At 42.4% G+C, this 19,597-nt stretch overlaps 1 protein-coding gene across 1 annotated transcript in view; it reads left to right on the top strand.

The window, feature by feature from the left end:
- LOC121545765 (synaptotagmin-6-like) overlaps positions 1-19,051 on the top strand; it is a 98,301-nt gene extending 79,250 nt beyond the window's left edge. Inside the window, exons 2-7 of the mRNA XM_045209382.1 lie at positions 8,146-8,593; positions 10,964-11,522; positions 13,611-13,731; positions 15,093-15,264; positions 16,276-16,426; positions 16,838-19,051. Coding sequence (XP_045065317.1) covers positions 8,146-8,593; positions 10,964-11,522; positions 13,611-13,731; positions 15,093-15,264; positions 16,276-16,426; positions 16,838-16,909 — 1,523 coding nt within the window. The 3' untranslated portion in view covers positions 16,910-19,051. The remainder of the gene's footprint in view (positions 1-8,145; positions 8,594-10,963; positions 11,523-13,610; positions 13,732-15,092; positions 15,265-16,275; positions 16,427-16,837) is intronic.
- Positions 19,052-19,597: the final 546 nt, after the last annotated feature.

The following is a 19,597-nucleotide window of genomic DNA, read 5'->3' on the forward strand; positions in this document are numbered from 1 at the left end:
TGACCAGCCTTTCAAAGCACTTCATGGCTACCGACGTGTGCTACGGGGTGGTAGTCATTTAGACAGATTATCTTCGCTTTCTTGGGCACAGGGACTATGGTGGTCTGCTTGAAACATGTAGGTATTACAGACTCGGTCATGGAGAGGTTGAAAATGTCAGTGAAGACACTTACCAGTTGGTCCGCGCATGCTCTGAGTACACATCCTGGTAATCTGTCTGGCCCCACGGCTTTGTGAATGTTGACCTGTTTAAAGGTCTTGCTCACATCGGCTACGGAGAGCATGATCACACAGTCGTCCGGAACAGCTGGTGCTCTCATACACGCTTCAGTGTTGCTTGCCTCGAAGCGAACATAAAAGGCATTTAGCTTGTCTGGTAGGCTTGCATCACTGGGCAGCTCGCGGCTGGGTTTCCCTTTGTAGTCCATAATAGTTTGCAAGCCCTGCCACATCCGACGAGCGTCAGAGCCGGTGTAGTACGATTCAATCTTAGTCCTGTATTGACGCTTTGCCTGTTTGATGGTTCGTCTGAGGGCATAGCGGGATTTCTTATAAGCACCCGGATTAGTGTCCCGCTCCTTGGAAGTGGCAGCTCTAGCCTTTAGCTCGGTGCGGATGTTGCTTGTAATCCATGGATTCTGGTTGGGATATGTACATACGGTCACTGACGGACGTCGTCGATGCACTTATTGATGAAGTCGGTGACTGAGGTGGTATACTCCTCAATGCCATTTGATGAATCCCGGAACATATTCCAGTCTGTGCTAGCAAAACAGTCCTGTAGCGTAGCATCCACGTCATCTGACCACTTCCGTATTGAGCGAGTCTCTGGTACTTCCTGCTTTAGTTTTTGCTTGTAAGCAGGAATCAGGAGGATATATATATGGTCAGATTTACCAAATGGAGGGCGAGGGAGAGCTTTGTATGCGTCTCTGTGTGTGGAGTAAAGGTGGTCTAGAGTTTTTTTTCCTCTGGTTGGACATGTGACATGCTGGTAGAAATTAGGTAAAACGGATATAAGTTTGCCTGCATTAAAGTCCCCGACCACTAGGAGCGCCGCTTCTGGATGTGCATTTTCTTGTTTGCTTATGGCCTTATACAGCTCGTTGAGTGCGGTCTTAGTGCCAGCATCGGTTTGTGGTGGTAAATAGACGGTTACAAAAAATATAGATGAAAACTCTCTTGGTAGATAGTGTGGTCTACAGTTTATCATCTGGTACTCTACCTCAGGTGAGCAATACCTCGAGACCTCTTTAATATTAGACATCACGCAACAGCTGTTATTGACAAATAGACACGCACCACCACCCCTCGTCTTAATGTGTACGACAGCATGTTCCAGTTCCTGACCATATCCAGCAACTTTGAAGAGGAGTGGGACAAGATTCCACAAGCCACAATCAACAGCCTGATCAACTCTATGCAAAGGAGATGTGTCGAGCTGCATGAGGCAAATTGTGGTCACACCAGGTACTGGCTGGTTTTTTGATCCCCTCCCCTACCTTTTTTTTAAAGGTATCTGTGACCAACAGATGCATATCTGTATTCCCAGTCATGTGAAATCCATAGATTAGGGCCTAATGCATTTATTTCAATTGACTGATTTCCTTATATGAACTGTAACTCAGTAAAATCTTTGAAATTGTTGCATGTTGCATTTATATTTTTGTTCCGTGTAAGCTGACATCAGTAAAGTTTTCTCTGTCATCTCTGCTTCTTTCGCAAAGAAAATACTTTTAGGTACTTTCAGGCAATAAAAAAAAAAAAAACTGGAAATCTTTTCTGTGCAAAATTTCAAAATGACATCAGTTTGACCGGTTGTAAGGAAGTACAAAGCTACCCAACATGTTTCTGATAAGATTTCAGTTTTGGCTTGGATGCATATTTTATGTGGTTGAAATACTATCACCTTTTATGATGCTGATAAAGACAGAACCTCTATAGACAATATCTAACTGGGCATTGGCATTCTCTCAAGATGCTGATAGAAATAAATCATATTTCTCCACTCGCATTCCCGAGTCAAAAGTTTGCCTACATTTGGTGTATCATTTTACTGCAAGAAATGCTTAATTCTGCAGGAGTTAATATTAAGACTGTGAGAGGTTATAGACCTACAGTCAGTGTCCAGATTTCAGTTTCCATTTTGCGCACCTGAACAGTAGGCTACAGTTCCCCTGACGCGCCAAAAGCCTATTTGAAGTAACCATCTTGTGACTGTGGAACTTGTATAGCGCCTCATGATCATCACACATTACATAGCCGGCACTGCTATCATCCTCTTTCACCACTTCACCAAATCTTTCCCAAACATTAGGCTACTTTTCTGGGCCTCTCCACTCTTTATTTTCAACTCTCCATTTCTCTTATTTAATTAAACTCCGACATTGTCCTTTTTGCCTCTGTGGATCGACAAGAACCTTTTCTGCCATTCCCAAAAGCATTTGGGGATTGGCCTGTAGGCTATTTGGCGCGCTTGGCGTGCTTACAGTTAGGCCCTAAAGTTCAGGCTTATGCACCAATGCACCAATTCCAGATAGCCTAAAATAATAAAAGAAAAACCTCAGTGTAGCCTATAGATATAAATTGCACAATAATTATATATTTATGGATTTTTTAAGGTATTGTTTTCTCTTTAATCAACCTGCCCGCCACCCACCCGCCCTTCATCCACGCAATATTTCATGACCCTAAACTCACCCTCCCGGCAGCGGGTTATGAGTCAACCCATGCATCACTAGTCTGTGCCTAGTGGGATGTCGAGGAGATGTGATATTACAGCTCACCTGAACGCCCCTCTCTTTGATAGCAGCGTGACTCTGAGCCACTCTCCGTTGCTGTGGCTCCCCTCTCCTTTCCAGGGAAACATCAGCTGTCATGGCGATGTGTTGTTGGAGGGAGAGCCTTGAGTAGTAAATGAGTGGCACAGGGCAGGGATAGCACCGCTGCTCCCACCTTCCTCAGAGATTTCCCTTTGCAGAAAGTGAGCGGAGCAATACACCCCAAACATTTTAATTAATTTGATCACCACGGCTAATTAAGGCTCTTGAAAGATTGAAATCCAAAAGGTCAACCTTGGCTTATCATTAAACACTGTCCTTGTTGCATTGTGGACTGCAACATGTGTAAAACAAGTTCTAATACATCATTACTAATACAATACAACTCATGTTGTGCACTGCAAGCAGTGTATTTGGTATCTCTTGCATCGTGCCATTAGCACTGTGCAAAGAGCTCTTTTGTTTTTGCTGGAGAGGTGAGTCGATTCATAACAGCCAGGAGAGAGAGTGCATGCATCTGTCTAATGACTAGGTTTCTATGGAAACCCGGTTCGATTTTGAAGGCACTTGAAGTGAAAACCCCCAGTGCTTCCGTTTTCTCTCTGACTCTGCTTCAAAACAATGCTTAATTAAATTAGTGGGCCATTCTGAAAGGCTGCATATGCTCCAGCCAAGGCCTAGCTTGGTAGCTCTCTATTGGCTGAGTTCTCAGTCAGCCCTTTTCATCTTCCATTGTCCTTATATTGAAATAGGCTACTTTACAGTATAGCTTTTTACTGGGCATTCTGGTGCCAGCGTTGAGCTTGATGTTGATATAATTGTATGTTGGAGCTTCTGAGCTTTCAAGACAAAACAATATGAATACATTTAAATTATGAATCCTTTTTTTCAATTATAAATCCAGAAACATAACATATTCTTTCAAGCAGTCTTTTGATACAAAGCCTTTGTAGGCTCAAACACATGGCTTGATGTTGTGGAAATATAAGGGTCGACTCACAGCAACATGTACCACTACTGCACTAGCTGTCATTAGTATTTACTGTGGTTGGACCTTTCTCATTTACATCATGGTGTAATGTAATGAATCAAAAAATATTGGCCCAGAGAGAGCAAATAAGGCAAGACACCATATTGACGTTTAAACTCTCTCAAAATGTGTAAAAGGGCCAAATCCATTGGGAGTACTCCAGCTGGCTTAGAAATAAAGCACAGATGCTATGCAGTCCCCTGTAGCTCAGTTGGTAGAGCATGGTGCTTGCAACGCCAGGGTTGTGGGTTCGTTTCCCACGGGGGGCCAGTATGAAAAATGTATGCACTCACTAACTGTAAGTCGCTCTGGATAAGAGCGTCTGCTAAATGACTAAAATGAAAATAAAATGAATTAAAACAGCAGTAGTCAATCATTTATCACTGCATCATACCTCAATCTTTTGTTCTTCACCTTTCTAAATCCACACCTGAAGGAGATCTTCACACAGTCGTATCAACCTCTGAGAGTATCGATTGAGTAGCCTGAGCTGACCGGTTCTGTCATGAGAAGACGTCCTGAACAATTCCTAATTCGTCTTGGGGGGATGTGATCATTAATAATGTTTTAAATCCTGAGGTCAGTCCATTCCCACGCTGTCTGTCTGTCTGTCTATCTGTCTGTCTCAGTGTGGTTGGGCCCAGCACCCCTCTTGGAGTAACCAATTGTCACGAATTCCGCCGAGACTGCTCCTCCTCCTTGTTCGGGCAGGCTTCGGCGTTCGTCGTCCCCGGAGTACTAGCTGCTACCGTTTGATGTTATCTATGTTTGTTTGGTCTTGTCTGATTAGTGCACCTGTTCCATATCTCGTATTGATTATGTCACCTATAAGTTTCCTTTGGTTTTGTTTGTAGTTGTGTGTTGTTGTACGCCTGTCCGTTGGTGTAGGTTATTTGTTTTCTTGTTGTTAGTGCTTTTCGCACTTTACACACTGTTTTGCGTATTCGCTCGCCTCCTGTTTGTTGAGGCCCGTTGTATTTGTATTTTGCTCCTGTGACTATTAAAGTCGGATCAACTAAGCTTCTGTGTCCTGCGCCTGACTCCAACACCGCATCCACATCAGCCCCTGACACCAATACTCTGTGGACCTCCCAAAATGGCGCCCTAATCCCTATATAGTGTCCTACTTTTGACCAGAGTCCATAGGTCTGGTTAAAAGTATTGCACTGTATTGGGAATAGGATGCCATTTGGGATGCAGCCACTGCCTGTTTGTCTGTCTGTCTGTCTGTCTGTCACCACCAGTCTGTCTGTCTGTCTGTCTATGAACAGCCCCCAAGGGGCCTTGGCCCCACTGCCCCATATCTACAGCTGCAGCACTGTCTAGTGTGTACATTGCATCACACAGAGAGCAAATAGAACTTCACTGCCCACTGTCTCTAGTGTGGACAGCACTAGATGTAGAGCAAATAGAGCTCTGATAACTGTATGTCAACGATCTAATGTGAGGAAGTCTCTTGTGACAGACTATCAGTGCAAGCAAGATTTGGTTCCATGTTCCAATGATTCAATGTATGGTTATGCTGTCATATTGGGAAATGAATATGTGCTTAGGATAATTAAAGGGATACTAACTAGTGTCAGCACAATGACTGGAAGACTATGGGTCTCTGCTAGCATGCTAGCATTGGCTCGCGAAACTACCTCTAACTTCCTTCATACTGGACACAGAGACATAAAAATGGTATCCATAAGTTCATATGAGTCTGGGGAAGTAGATAAAGGATTGCCAAAATCCTGTAGTATCCCTTTAACAACCAATTGGTAATGTGTTAAACGTTATCGGTGGTTACACATCTTGGGAAAATTCTTCTGAGCTATCATAGACCATTTCAGCGACATAAAATATCCATTCTATGCTCTTATGCTCACTTCAGATAGCCTACATAAACCATCAATCTACGTGGTCTTCTGTAGCTCAGCTGGTAGAGCACGACGCTTGTAACGCCAGGGTAGTGGGTTTGATCCCCGGGACCACCCATACACAAAAAAATGTATGCACGCATGACTGTAAGTTGCTTTGGATAAAAGCGTCTGCTAAATGGCATATTATACTGTATCTTCTCATTTTTCATTACAGTAAATGAAACATGTGCCAGTGATAGGTTGGTCAACACTGTCCTTTGTGCAGAACTGTGAGGAATGGTAGTTGACAAGGAGAAGTCATGGCTGGGGATAATGTTGAAATCCCCTCGGAGCAGAGGCACAATTCCCCCAGTCTTGGAAATCCGGTCTCCATCTTGGATAAGCCCAAAGCGCTCCGTACTGGACACCCAATTTAAAAAATGATTTGATGGATAGTTCTGAACATGAGAGTTTTCATTTGAGTAAAAATGATCCGTTTTTATCTGAGGACATTTGAAAGTTACAGCTGTACTCTAGAAAATGTAATGCATGCATAAAGACATCGCATTATATCTAATAATACTACAATATCACTGTCTTAGAGTGAATTTGATGTAGAGTGTGAAAGGATTCTGAAAGGATCAAATGTAGAAAAAGAAGAATCCATGCTGATATTCCATCTATGTTTCATTTGAACCACTTACATATCTTCCTGTTTAAATATTCTATCATAGGCTATAATGTAATTGTTGAACAAACAAATATTCTGCAGTAATATTGTTTAACATATACTCATATTTGTCCATTAAACTGAGAAACAGTTGAGCCAGCTACATTTCTAAAAGGAACAAATTGAATCTGCCTCGGAGCAGGTCGTCTTATCTATCTAACAGTTGGGAATTATGTTGAGATTGGAGTCAGAATACACTTAGCAAGCCTGAAGATGCTCAGGGACTGTTCAGTGTGAATTATTGCAGATAAATCAGAGTAATCAGGACTGCAGCGGCAAAGAACGAATGCTGCAGCATAACCAAATAAATAAAAGTCAATTTTCCACTGTGGAAGTATGGAAACGTTGGCAAGTATCAGGTGGAGATAGATAATTACGTTGCATCAAGAATATATTTACTGTATAACACTGGGTGAAGCCAACAATGTGGTGTTTTTTTTATACCTTTTCAATTCATATTAATGTTTGCTTGGTGCTGCCTGTCAGCATTCTCGGTGGCTTTCCAGGTCTTTGGATCCCATTTGTTCTTCCAGAAAGCATATTCATAATATTGAAAAATAAATGACTTGGGCTGTTCCAAGCCCACTCCACACCCCTCTCATCTTAACACCCACACACATACAGACAGGCTAGAAACACACCCCATTCATTGATGCAACTATCTCCAGAGAGAGCTTTTGACACTGCGGCAGTTATCCCAAGAGTCTTTGTTGCTATTGAAATAGTTGATATGCATATTTATAATTTATCAGAGTTAACTGTAATTACTTTTTAACTCCTAGTTGCAAGTCTAACAAAGTGTGTGCTACTGCGATAACAACTATTTGTGTGTGTGTGTGTGTGTGTCTGTGTGTGTGTGTGTGTGTGTCTGTGTGTGTGTGCGCGCGGGTGTGTGTGTTACTTATCTTTTTACTGCTTTAAAGCTGGAATCCTTAATGGTGAATCAGCAACATCCGTTTGGGATATTACAACAACAAAGAAGTTACAGCAAACAACGAACACAGTTTTTCCCCCTCTGACATCATTACACACGTGATAGAACAGCAGAATATGTACTGCAATTTTTTTGACCACACTGCTCGACACACCTCACCTCTGTTTCGTTCACAAAACAAAAACAATAACAAAGGTGCTGGGGTGGACAGTGGCGCTTTTTCCCCTCATGCGGAGTCCATTTCTAAGGATGAGCTTTTATAAGAGCGTCTGCTAAATGACTAAAATGTAAATGTAATGTATTCAGCACACACATCCATACATCAATGAAGACAAATATATAATCCAGGCTCTGTCATAGCCGGCCGCGACCGGGAGACCCATGGGGCGGCGCAGCGTCGTCCAGGGTAGGGGAGGGAATGGCCGGCAGGGATTTAGCTCAGTTGGTAAAGCATGGTGTTTGCAACGCCAGGATTGTGGGTTCGATTCCCACGGGGGGTATGAAAACGTAAAAAAATAATGTATGCACTCACTAACTGTAAGTCGCTCTGGATAAGAGCGTCTGCTAAATGACTAAAATGTAAATAATATGATCATTAATCTTCCGAAAACAGGTTGGACAGTAAATATTTTGCTGTCCACCTTTCTGGCCGTCAGTGTTTCATTGCCACTGATACAGCAATACCAATCTACTGTGTTAATGTGATGCAGCACTGTGCCATACTAATCTACTGTTCCATATTTTGTATTTCAATCTAATTGATTCTGATTCTCTTCTCACCATCTGTTTGTACATACTGTGTGATGGTCCCTGCGGGTGTGCTCCAGATGTCACTTTTGGCCTCCTCCTCGGCGTGTTTGTGGTGTGCGGCCTTTTCCTGTTGACTCTCTGTGCCTTCGCCTCCTGGAAGCTGTGCTGGGTGCCTTACTGGCGGAACAAGGCGGCAGCGGCCCTTTCCTCCAGCTCTGCAGCCCTGACCCCGGCCTGCGGTCCCCCAGACGACTGCCCCCCCTTCCACCTCCACATCCAGCCTCCTCAGCCCCACCACCAGCACCAGTTTCTCCCAAGCCCCAACCAGCAGAAGTCACCGGTCACCATGGCAACGGAGAAGGTGAAGGACCCGATGGGTTCCATGGGTTTCCTGGAGGCTGCTGTGAAGATAAGCCACACGTCACCTGACATCCCTGCGGAGGTGCAGCTCTCAATGAGGGAGCATTTTATGAGGCGTACTCAGCGCATGCAGCGGCAGGCCACTGAGCCTGCTTCCTCCACCAGGTCAGCACACACACATGCCATAGACACGAACACACACACACAGTGGCATGGTCAGAAAACTGAATGGCTCTGTTAGCTAGCAGAAATATCAATTGTCAGTTATAAAGGAATTGGCAACCCTCATAGGAACCTGACATTTACACAGAGACAGTACAGGCCAAATATTCACACAATGGCAACAAAGATAGAACATTTTCTTTTAATCTACCTGAATCCACTTGAGTATTCCACAGCCGCACACACAAACACTCACACACACACACTCACACACACACTCACACACTCATACACACACACACAAACAATCACACACACACACACACACACACACACACACACATACACAGACACGCTAACATACAAACAGAAAACTGAGTGGGTCTGGTAGTCAGCAGAAATATCAATAGTCAGTTATAAAGAATCCTCATAGGGACCTCACAAATCTCCTAATAACTGCGCTAAGAAAATTAGTAATTCATTTTTTTATCTGAATCCAATTTGTTATTCCACAGATATTTAAAAATACAGTTTCTGCATGATTATCACAGTGCAAAAAGGCAATTAAGTTTCATTTTGTTTTGGTCCTCCCAAGCCCATATACTTTCTGCCTGTGAGCCATTTGGTGCTGTTCATTTAAAATAAGGTAATTCATATCTCCAGACCACTTCATGAGAAGTAATGGAATACACTTAAAAGTGGGGGGAAAAACACCAGTAAAACAATCCCACAGCTATTATTCCACAGAGTCACAACTCCAATGGGGGGTCTGATTATTGGATGTACCTCAAATTGTTTTTCAATAACATCATATTTATGTTCTGTTGTCTTGAAAGACCCCATACCCGTATTGAATAACAGACCCTAAGATGAGGACTATTTGTACTACTAAAATAAATTGAATCGAGGACCATACGGTTATAGGTTGCAGAAACACTATTAAGATTCAAAACCACTTGGGATTGAATTCACCTGCTGGGCAATCAAGCACAATTCTACAAACAGACATCGTCTGACTTCTCCAGATATCGTAATGAAGCTGTGTATATTTCTCCCTCTTCTCCTCTGTCTCTGCCTTTGTGCAGTGGGGGAAAAAAAGTATTTAGTCAGCCACCAATTGTGCAAGTTCTCCCACTTAAAAAGATGAGAGAGGCCTGTAATTTTCATCATAGGTACACGTCAACTATGACAGACAAAATGAGGAAAAAAATCCAGAAAATCACATTGTAGGATTTTTTATGATTTTATTTGCAAATTATGGTGGAAAATAAGTATTTGGTCAATAACAAAAGTTTCTCAATACTTTGTTATATACCCTTTGTTGGCAATGACACAGGTCAAACGTTTTCTGTAAGTCTTCACAAGGTTTTCACACACTGTTGCTGGTATTTTGGCCCATTCCTCCATGCAGATCTCCTCTAGAGCAGTGATGTTTTGCGGCTGTCGCTGGGCAACACAGACTTTCAACTCCCTCCAAAGATTTTCTATGGGGTTGAGATCTGGAGACTGGCTAGGCCACTCCAGGACCTTGAAATGCTTCTTACGAAGCCACTCCTTCGTTGCCCGGGCGGTGTGTTTAGGATCATTGTCATGCTGAAAGACCCAGCCACGTTTCATCTTCAATGCCCTTGCTGATGGAAGGAGGTTTTCACTCAACATCTCACGATACATGGCCCCATTCATTCTTTCCTTTACACGGATCAGTCGTCCTGGTCCCTTTGCAGAAAAACAGCCCTTGCGTGGAGCCCCAGATCGAGGGAGATTATCAGTGGTCTTGTATGTCTACCATTTCCTAATAATTTCTCCCACAGTTGATTTCTTCAAACCAAGCTGCTTACCTATTGCAGATTCAGTCTTCCCAGGCTGGTGCAGGTCTACAATTTTGTTTCTGGTGTCCTTTGACAGCTCTTTGGTCTTGGCCATAGTGGAGTTTGGAGTGTGACTGTTTGAGGTTGTGGACAGGTGTCTTTTATACTGATAACAAGTTAAAACAGGTGCCATTAATACAGGTAACGAGTGGAGGACAGAGGAGCCTCTTAAAGAAGAAATTACAGGTCTGTGAGAGACAGAAATCTTGCTTGTTTGTAGGTGACCAAATACTTATTTTCCACCATAATTTGCAAATAAATTCACAAAAAATCCTACAATGTGATTTTCTGGATATTTTTTTCTCAATTTGTCTGTCATAGTTGACGTGTACCTATGATGAAAATTACAGGCCTCTCTCGTCTTTTTAAGTGGGAGAACTTGCACAATTGGTGGCTGACTAAATATTTTTTTTCCCCACTGTATACACTGCCCTTTGCTACTACCGACTGCATGGTTTTATAAGGTTCTCATATTTTTCCCTCTCTCTCTCCTCTGTCTCTGCAGGCACAGCTCATTCAAAAGGCACCTGCCCAGACAGATGCAGTCGATCAGCCTGGACCTTGGCAACGACTATTTGGACGAGGACGAGCAGCCCACCAGCATTGGACGCATCAAACCTGAGCTCTACAGACAGAAGACCCTGGACACTGATGAGTCAGCCAAGAACAGCAACGCCAAGAACTGTGGGAAGATCAACTTCTCCCTGAAGTACGATTATGAAAACGAGGCCCTCCTGGTCAACATCCTCAAGGCCTTCGACCTGCCCGCCAAGGACCTGTGCGGCAGCTCCGACCCCTACGTCAAAATCTATCTTCTCCCTGATCGCAAGAAGTTCCAGACGCGAGTCCACCGGAAGACGCTTAACCCCACGTTCGACGAGTCCTTCCAGTTCCCCGTGCCTTATGATGAGTTGGCTGTTAGGAAGCTCCACATGAGTGTGTTTGACTTTGACAGGTTCTCCAGACACGATATGATTGGGGAGGTGGTGGTGGATAACCTCGTTGAGACGTCAGACCTCTCCAGGGAGACAGACATTTGGAGGGACATTCAGTACACCACAACTGTAAGAACATCTGCCTGTTTGTCCCTCACTTAAAGCAGAGTTAACATAGCCTGGTCCCAGATCTGTTTGTGCTGTCTTGCCAACTCCTATGGTCATTGTTTGGCATGACAAAGTCCATATGAGTTGGCAAGACAGCACAAACAGATCTGGGACCAGCCTAGATTTAACATTGTTTTTACGTGTGTAACCAGTTATAATAACCTCATTCAAATCATTATGCCCCCCAGAAAAAAAGTTGAAAAAATGTTCAGTGTGTCATAAATCCTTTGTTAAAGTAAGACCTTATTCTCATCATATGAAATGACAGTAATTATATTTTAAAGGCATAAAAAGTAATCATCGCAAAAGTCATGAAACTGTCTGGGCTAAAAATTGGAGCCTTCCAACGACATACTGAAGTGGTCATTATTTTCTACTGTGTTCCTTTTTTGATGGTGTTTTGAGGATGTGTTGATGTGCTAAGTGCAGTAGGGCACTATGTCGTTGGCATCAGTTTGGATTCTATTGGAGACTTCATCATTTTGGCACTTCAGTCAGAGTATTTTCTGTGGCCCGTATTGTTGAACTTCAGCTGCCTTAGGAGGCGCCGCTCAATAATTTAGTAGTTATTGCTAAAGTGGCACAAAGCAGTTGCCTCGTTGCTCAGCACACACATTTTTATTGAACAAGGAAATGACTCACTGCCAAAACTCCCTAGTTCGCCATCTTGTAGGCAATTGCTGGTCCTCTGTAGCTCAGCTGGTATAGCACGGCGCTTGTAATGCCAAGGTAGTGGGTTCGATCCCCGGGACCACCCATACACAAAAAAAATTATGCACGCATGACTGTAAGTCGCTTTGGATAAAAGCGTCTGCTAAATGGCTTATTATTATGATAAAGTATGCAGTATGCAGAGACAAGGGGGGTTCTAAATCTCTCATGAATTGTTTCATTAATATGGGGTTTAGGAGCATTTACCTGTAACATGAGCCTGAGCCTTGGGCTGGATGAAAGTACTGTTTACAAATGTAAATGTTTTGCTGGCTAATGAATAGAGCTGAGAACCCCAAAGCTGGGCGGAGGGGGGTTGTGTGGAGAAGAGTACCAGCTGGCAGCTTTACTCAGTTAATAGATCAAGGGGGAATGCATCAATAACACCAACCCACTGTCATTAGGAAGATAAAGAGTCTAGAGGGGGCTGGCTGGGAGAAGGGAGGAGACAAATAATGATTGACATCGGGCAGTGTCTTAGAGCATGTTTGATCCATACAAACTATTTCTGGAGGGATTGCTTACTAATCATTGGCCGGTTAGAGGGAGATGAATCAATGTCTGTGATACATAATAGAAATGTATAGGTAGGCCTACTGTTTCCACTGCTTCATCCTGTGGTGATATAGTGATAAATGATAGTGACTGACTAGAAACTCATAGGAATTGAAGGGATGTGGTTGTATTGCTTCAGAACTCAAAAACAATCTGACCTGAGCCATAGCCATATCTTAAATCTGAACCCTAATCCTGGCTCAAACCCTGATTTGTGCATTTTCCCCAATAACATTGACACTTGCAGCCCTTGCCCGTGCCTTCGCACCACACCCAACCACCGCTTTAACCCTTGCCCTTTGGCTACAACGCTGCACTGATGACGTGAAAAGTAATACTTTTTTACAGAGAGGATGCATTAATAACAGGTAATATTGCCTTCAGACAGAGAGGGCAAGGGGTCAATGCCTAAGCTAACTGATTTGAGAACATTACTGCAGTCTCCACATTACCTCCCCATTAGCTTTGTTTCCTGTAACCCACTGTAATTTTCAATATTGTATATCTTTAGATGCTTAACTCCACAGGAGGGCCATAGATTGCCCATTTGTCACTGTCCTGCAGATTTTTCACTATAACTTCTTGAGCGTTAGCCTGATAGTCAGTTCTGTGTGCGATTGCAGGCTTCACACAAATACAGCTCTTGAGGGATTTTGGAATGACATTGGCTTTACAATCCATTTCCATCCCAGTGTTTTTGCCCTTGCGTCAGTAGAGCCTGAAGGAATCCTTCTAGTGCTGTGCGTGTGTCACATCAGTTTTATTCTCTGTTTGTTCCAACAGGAGAGTGTGGACCTGGGAGAGATCATGTTCTCACTATGCTACCTGCCCACTGCAGGACGACTCACTCTCACCGTCATCAAGTGCAGGAACCTCAAGGCCATGGATATCACAGGATACTCAGGTAGGTATGTGTGTGTGCGCATGTGTGTGTGTGTGCGCGAGTGCATCCATGTCTACGTGCATGTGTGTGACTCCTTGTTTGTCGTAATGACTCAAAGTACAAATACACCCTACCCTGGCTGTTACATATGAAATTATAGATACAGTCACATAAAATGTCAAATAAAAACAGCAAACAAAGGGAAGTCCTCTCTACTGCTTCTAGTTATGTTGGTATCTATTCATATTCATCAATAGCAATAAGAAGATGTCATCTGCAGCAGCTTATTTCTATGAGGTTTCAGGCGGTGTTCATTGTTATGTAAGTTTGCGTCCCAAATGGCACCCTTTACCCTGTATACTGTACAGGGCTCTATTCAAAGGTAGTGCACTATGTAGGGAATAGGGTGCCATTTGGGACACAGCCTAACAGTCTGCTGTTCCATATTCCATATATATTATCAATAACCAGATATCATTAGAGGAGATATGTTTGCTTGGGAATTAAAGTGACATTCACTGTGAGTTAAATGTCATGAATCGGCAGTGTTTATTCAAACCAAAATAAGGCATGTTATTATTTTCCTCTCATCTTTATTTACATTTGACAAGTTTAACATCCCTCCTCAGAGGATTTAAATGTCTCCCAGTTGTTGCTGAATAGAACTGGATCTGTGTGCAGTAAACCATGGCTAATCAATGGTACCCTGAAGCATATTTGGTTGCAAAGCAAGCCCTCCTTCTATTGTTGTGTATGTATCGAGGGCAGCTTACATCTGACTAATATACTGGTATAATGGATCATAGGAGCTGACGGATGAAGATTGAAATCAGTATTCACCACGACGATATGTTTCACTTTATCCCATTAAAGCGCTCTGTCAAATGCCTTCACTTCCTCCCCTTTGAATACTTGAGGTGTTGACTCATCAATATTTAATGTACAGAGAATTATTCCAGACATTTTCAAGGATGTTATTGTTATATTTAGGTTTAGGTAGTGCACATGGGAAATGAAATTGGGAAATGAAATTGATCGCTGCAGCTGCTGCATCAAAATGGATGTGTTTGAGTTAAGGTGAGGTCACTCTAGGCCTAATTAGAATAGCATTCTATTCTCAAATGCTGAGAAAATGAATGCATGTCAAGTGTTCTAGGGGTAGATGTATACTATCTCTATCGCAAATCACACTAACAGAGACTAAGATCCAAGCATGTAAAGACAAACTTGTCATCTTATTCTCTCAGGATGTCTCTCGTGACAGACTGTTTGCAGGAAATTTGATTCTGGGTTCCAAGATTAATCTCAAGATAATGTAGCTATAGAATATATAATTTAGATCATGATAAGCACCTTATACCTTTCCTTTCTCTCATTGGCAGATCCCTATGTCAAAGTGTCTCTCATCTGTGACGGGAGGCGTTTGAAAAAGAAGAAGACGACCATCAAGAAGAACACTCTGAACCCCACGTACAACGAGGCCATCATCTTCGACATCCCCCCAGACAGCATGGACCACGTCAGCCTGCACATCTCAGTCATGGACTATGACTTGTATGTACAGGTTGAAAGAAAATATTGGCACCCAGATACAAATCTGCCGTGCATACTGTCCTGCTACTTGGTGGGAAGTCTGTCAAGAGAGACTATGTTTGATTTAACTCAGTTTTACGTCCACTGAAGCATTGTCAAAACATTTAACTCAGACGCTTCTCTCAGAGGAATGTTCTGTATCTGTGCAGTTTGCACAATACGCCCCCTCGAATAGAGCACTCTGCATATTGTCTTAAAATAAATAAAAAACGGCACAACAAAGAGAAAGAAAAGGTCAGGAGTCAGGACATTCACTTCGCTGGCTGAAGGGATGCTCTGAGGGTAGTCTTTATCAACAAACGTGGCTGGGTAAATAGGTGCAGGGGTGCTAGTCTTTATTAGCACACGTGTGTGCTGCTAACTGGCAGAACGAGTCTACTGTGGCTATCAGGTTTCCTTGTTTTGTTTACTAGTCAATCCCTTTGATCCAGGATTATGTTGTGGATGTAGGGATTATGATGAGGAAGAACAAACATCACCATTGGTCTGAGCCAATCCAGAGAGGACTTTGTTGATGCCATTATCATTTGCAGTTGTTGAGCACGAACCCTTTCTTCATCACATTTACATTTCAGACATAATCTCTCAAAGAGATATGGAAATGTATCCTTTTAACCACCCAGATGACTCAGCTCTATTCACATGAACTACAACCGCGAAATTATCACCTCACCTCTCCCTTTCACTTTACATCTTGCAACGGTATCCTCTGATAACAAAATGTATGTAATAAGCGTTGGAGATGGGGTGAAATCATTTTGCCAAATTAGTTTATTTGAGGTGAATTCCACGATTTTACATTGGTGGGTTCCCAGAATAAAAATTTTCTCCATTTACACCACTGCATGTAATACAAATGCAGCTATAAAATCAACCCTGCATTTTTGTAATGTAGTGTGTCTGAAGAGCAGGATTAGCTGTAATGTTGTGTTGACGTTGTGTGATGTTGTGTGTGTTGTCTGGCCCCTGCAGGGTTGGTCACAATGAGATCATTGGTGTGAACCGTGTTGGGTGCAGTGCTGAGGGGCTTGGCAAGGGCCACTGGAACGAGATGCTGGCGTACCCACGCAAGCCCATTGCACACTGGCACTCCCTACTGGAGGCCAAGAAATCAGAGAAAGAGGTTAGTTCATACAGCATGTTGCAGTGTGTGAAGAATAATGTGTAGACATCAGGGGCGCAACTTTCACTGGGGACGGGGGGGACATTTTCCCCCCAGTTTTATCATTGGAATGTGATACAAAACGAGGCAACGGTGTGCTTTAGGACCATACGGATACCTCCGAGCGGTCGGGTAGGCTGTTTGGAGTATTTATCCGACTGGATAAAAATAATTAAAAAATAATAATAAGTTATGTCCCCCCCACTTCTAAAACCACAGTTGTGCCCCTGGTAGACATGAATATTGTATATAGTAGGATCAAGTCAATGTCAGATATTGTAACAGTGTAATATCTACGTTCTAACTAAAGTGTGTGTGTGTGTGTGTTTCTGTGTCTGTGTCTGCCTGTGTGTGTCTGTCTGTGTACTGCAGTGGAAAACGCGGACGGCCAGTTTTGACAGCCAGGGCTCCTGTCCCTCCCCCAGGCGTCCTGCTAGCCCCTGAGCAAAACCACATGTGACCCTAGTGGAACGGCCCAGGTTTGGTTTGGGGCTCTTCTATCTCTCCTACTGATCCTACTTCCTGTCTGTTCTGTCTGCCTGAGCCTAAGGAGAAACATAACCCCACTCAGTCTCTCTCTCAGTCTTCACTCTTCCTCAAGTGTAGCCACAGAGTGCTCCCAGTCCCAAGACCTGATCCTGGATCAGCATCGTAAGTTGTTTGTGAAAGTAACATTGTTTAAAAAAAATCAACATTAGAATTACTGATCTGGAGTCAGACCCAGTACTTGCGGGATTTGGTTTGGTTTTATCCTGAGCTGAGCTTTTCAAGTGAGTCCCCAAAGGGGAAGATTGTTGTCTGAGTGGAACAGCAGACTGCTGTTTTCCAGTGTATCTATCTTTGGGTTGAGGCTAATGGAATGTGATCACAGTGATCCCACAGAGACTTGGTCTAAACACACTGAAGTTTCTGCTCAGCACTGCAGAGCTCTTTGATGAGAGGCTCCACTTTGAAATCACACTGTGAAAGCAGTTGAAGTTTCCCAGAGAGAGAGAGAGAACTGAAGGATATGGGGTAAGATAGGAAATTAAGGACAGTGGACGGAACTAAGGAATATCTAAAGCCCTCTGCCCTTTACTATCTCCTGTTGTGCGGCAGTAACAAAAAAAAAACATTGTGACACAATCAAATGTGTAGTTCTTTCACCAAACATTAATTGTCATAGTAACCAAGCCCAACAAGGCAACGACCCCTTTTGAAAATAGTAGCTATGTTGTATATCTTCTCGACATAAACCATTACATTTTCAGGAGTAATGAACAGAACATAAAGGGGTGGTTTTAACCAGGCAAACAGTGTTCATCGAGTTTATAGAGGTTCATAGAATCAACAAATATGTGCAACACACAATATGAGCACATTGCAACAATGTTGGAGCATAGCACCTCCTGAGTGTCTTTCTATGGAACAACAAAGAGTTAAATAGCCCACAGACTCCAAACCACCCTTACCTCTCTCTTCGTTTCCTCCTAGATAGTCTTGGTGCTCTTACCTCTTCCATCGAAGTGTATTCTCATTACTCCTGTCCCCATAGTTTTCCTCTCTCAGCTGAACGTATTGCACTTCTTCAGCACCTTCTCATTGTCTTCTGTTGTTTTGAACTGTTCAGCACAGTCCTCTCTCTGGTAAAGTTTGTATTTCCCACCAGAATACAAAGTAGATATAGAACTAGTATTGTTGTGTTTTGGTAGTCTTCCTTATCCTGCAGCATCCAGACCTCTTCTCCAGAATATGAGAATATGACCCTCGATGGACCAAAAATCAACTATTAATTCGATATTTTCTTCTCTGTCATGAGCCAGAGGCACCATGGATACTGGAGTGATTTGTAATGGGGTGACTTTGAATCTACTCTTTATACAAGGACTAGTTTATTGAATATTGTTGAGGAGCTTGATCTGAATCCAAACATATGATTTGCATTATTGAACACTATTCCCAATGCTTCAACAAAATCCAATAAGTCAGCTTTTACATGTAGGCAGTCATGTAGCTACTTCTTCTACTGTTTGTCTAACGGTTGTACTGCTGGAAATCGGATAGATATATAAAAAGGTAAAAAATAATATTGGTTTGATTATAATGGTTATTTAGTCTTTCTTTTCACATTGTGATACTATGAGTACAACCTAATTGATGTCATCGCAATAGCCAAATGTGTATCAAAGAGACGAAAAAAAACAACCTGATTGGTGTATAGTTTTTGGTGCCAAATGTGTTTTAAGCAAAGGTAGACTATAATTTGTTCTGTAACAAATATTATGAAAGTAATGTCAGTCATTGAAATTCCCAGGCCACCCATTCGTAAAATGTATGCATGCATGACTGTAAGTCGCTTTGGATTAAAGTGTCTGCTAAATGGCATATGTTATATATTATTGATGTTTTCTTTCCAGTGAAACTTATTATATTCTGCGCTATGTAGTAAATGTATTGTTTCAATTATTAGAGAAAATACAGCAGGGATTACAAATTGTTTTTAATAATATCTTGTGCAACCAAACATGGGCTACCAATGTATTTATTTATTTTCCATCAATGTAATTGTCTGTATCATTTCCAATCCCCCATATATATATTTTGGTAGTGGTGGTAGTGTTTTCTCTAACCCTACCACCCCTCCCCTAATTGGAGTAAACTAATGGACAACAACACTTAGGCTTCTACTTTCAGCTTATACTTACTATATACATTTTACGAACACAGTATATTTTACAATAGTTATCTTTTGTTTGTTTTTAGTCCCATTCTTCAGCTACCCTCAACCCCTCCCATCTATCTCTGAAGACCATCCAGTTTTGATTTCTATTTGCCATATATTTTTCAACTGTGCTGTGATGTGTCACAAAAGTTCTGAACCTTTCTATTCTCATAGTTTCTACAGATTGTAAATTAAAGATACCAATTTGATTAGAAGGGTTCTTGTTTGACCCATATGTGTTATGTAAGATGTAATAGAAATCAGGAATCTTCATTAATGTTGTTTTATGTTGACCATGACAGCGTTTTGATTATTTTACTAATTGGCAAGCACATATTTGAAAGCACATAGAGAAACAGGTTGGTATTGTGGGTATCAGGAAGTGGGTGTTGTTTACAGAATGTAAGGAGCATTTTTAAGTAGCATCCACC

Source organism: Coregonus clupeaformis, chromosome 30 (genome assembly GCF_020615455.1).
Source record: "Coregonus clupeaformis isolate EN_2021a chromosome 30, ASM2061545v1, whole genome shotgun sequence".
Lineage (NCBI taxonomy): Eukaryota > Metazoa > Chordata > Actinopteri > Salmoniformes > Salmonidae > Coregonus > Coregonus clupeaformis.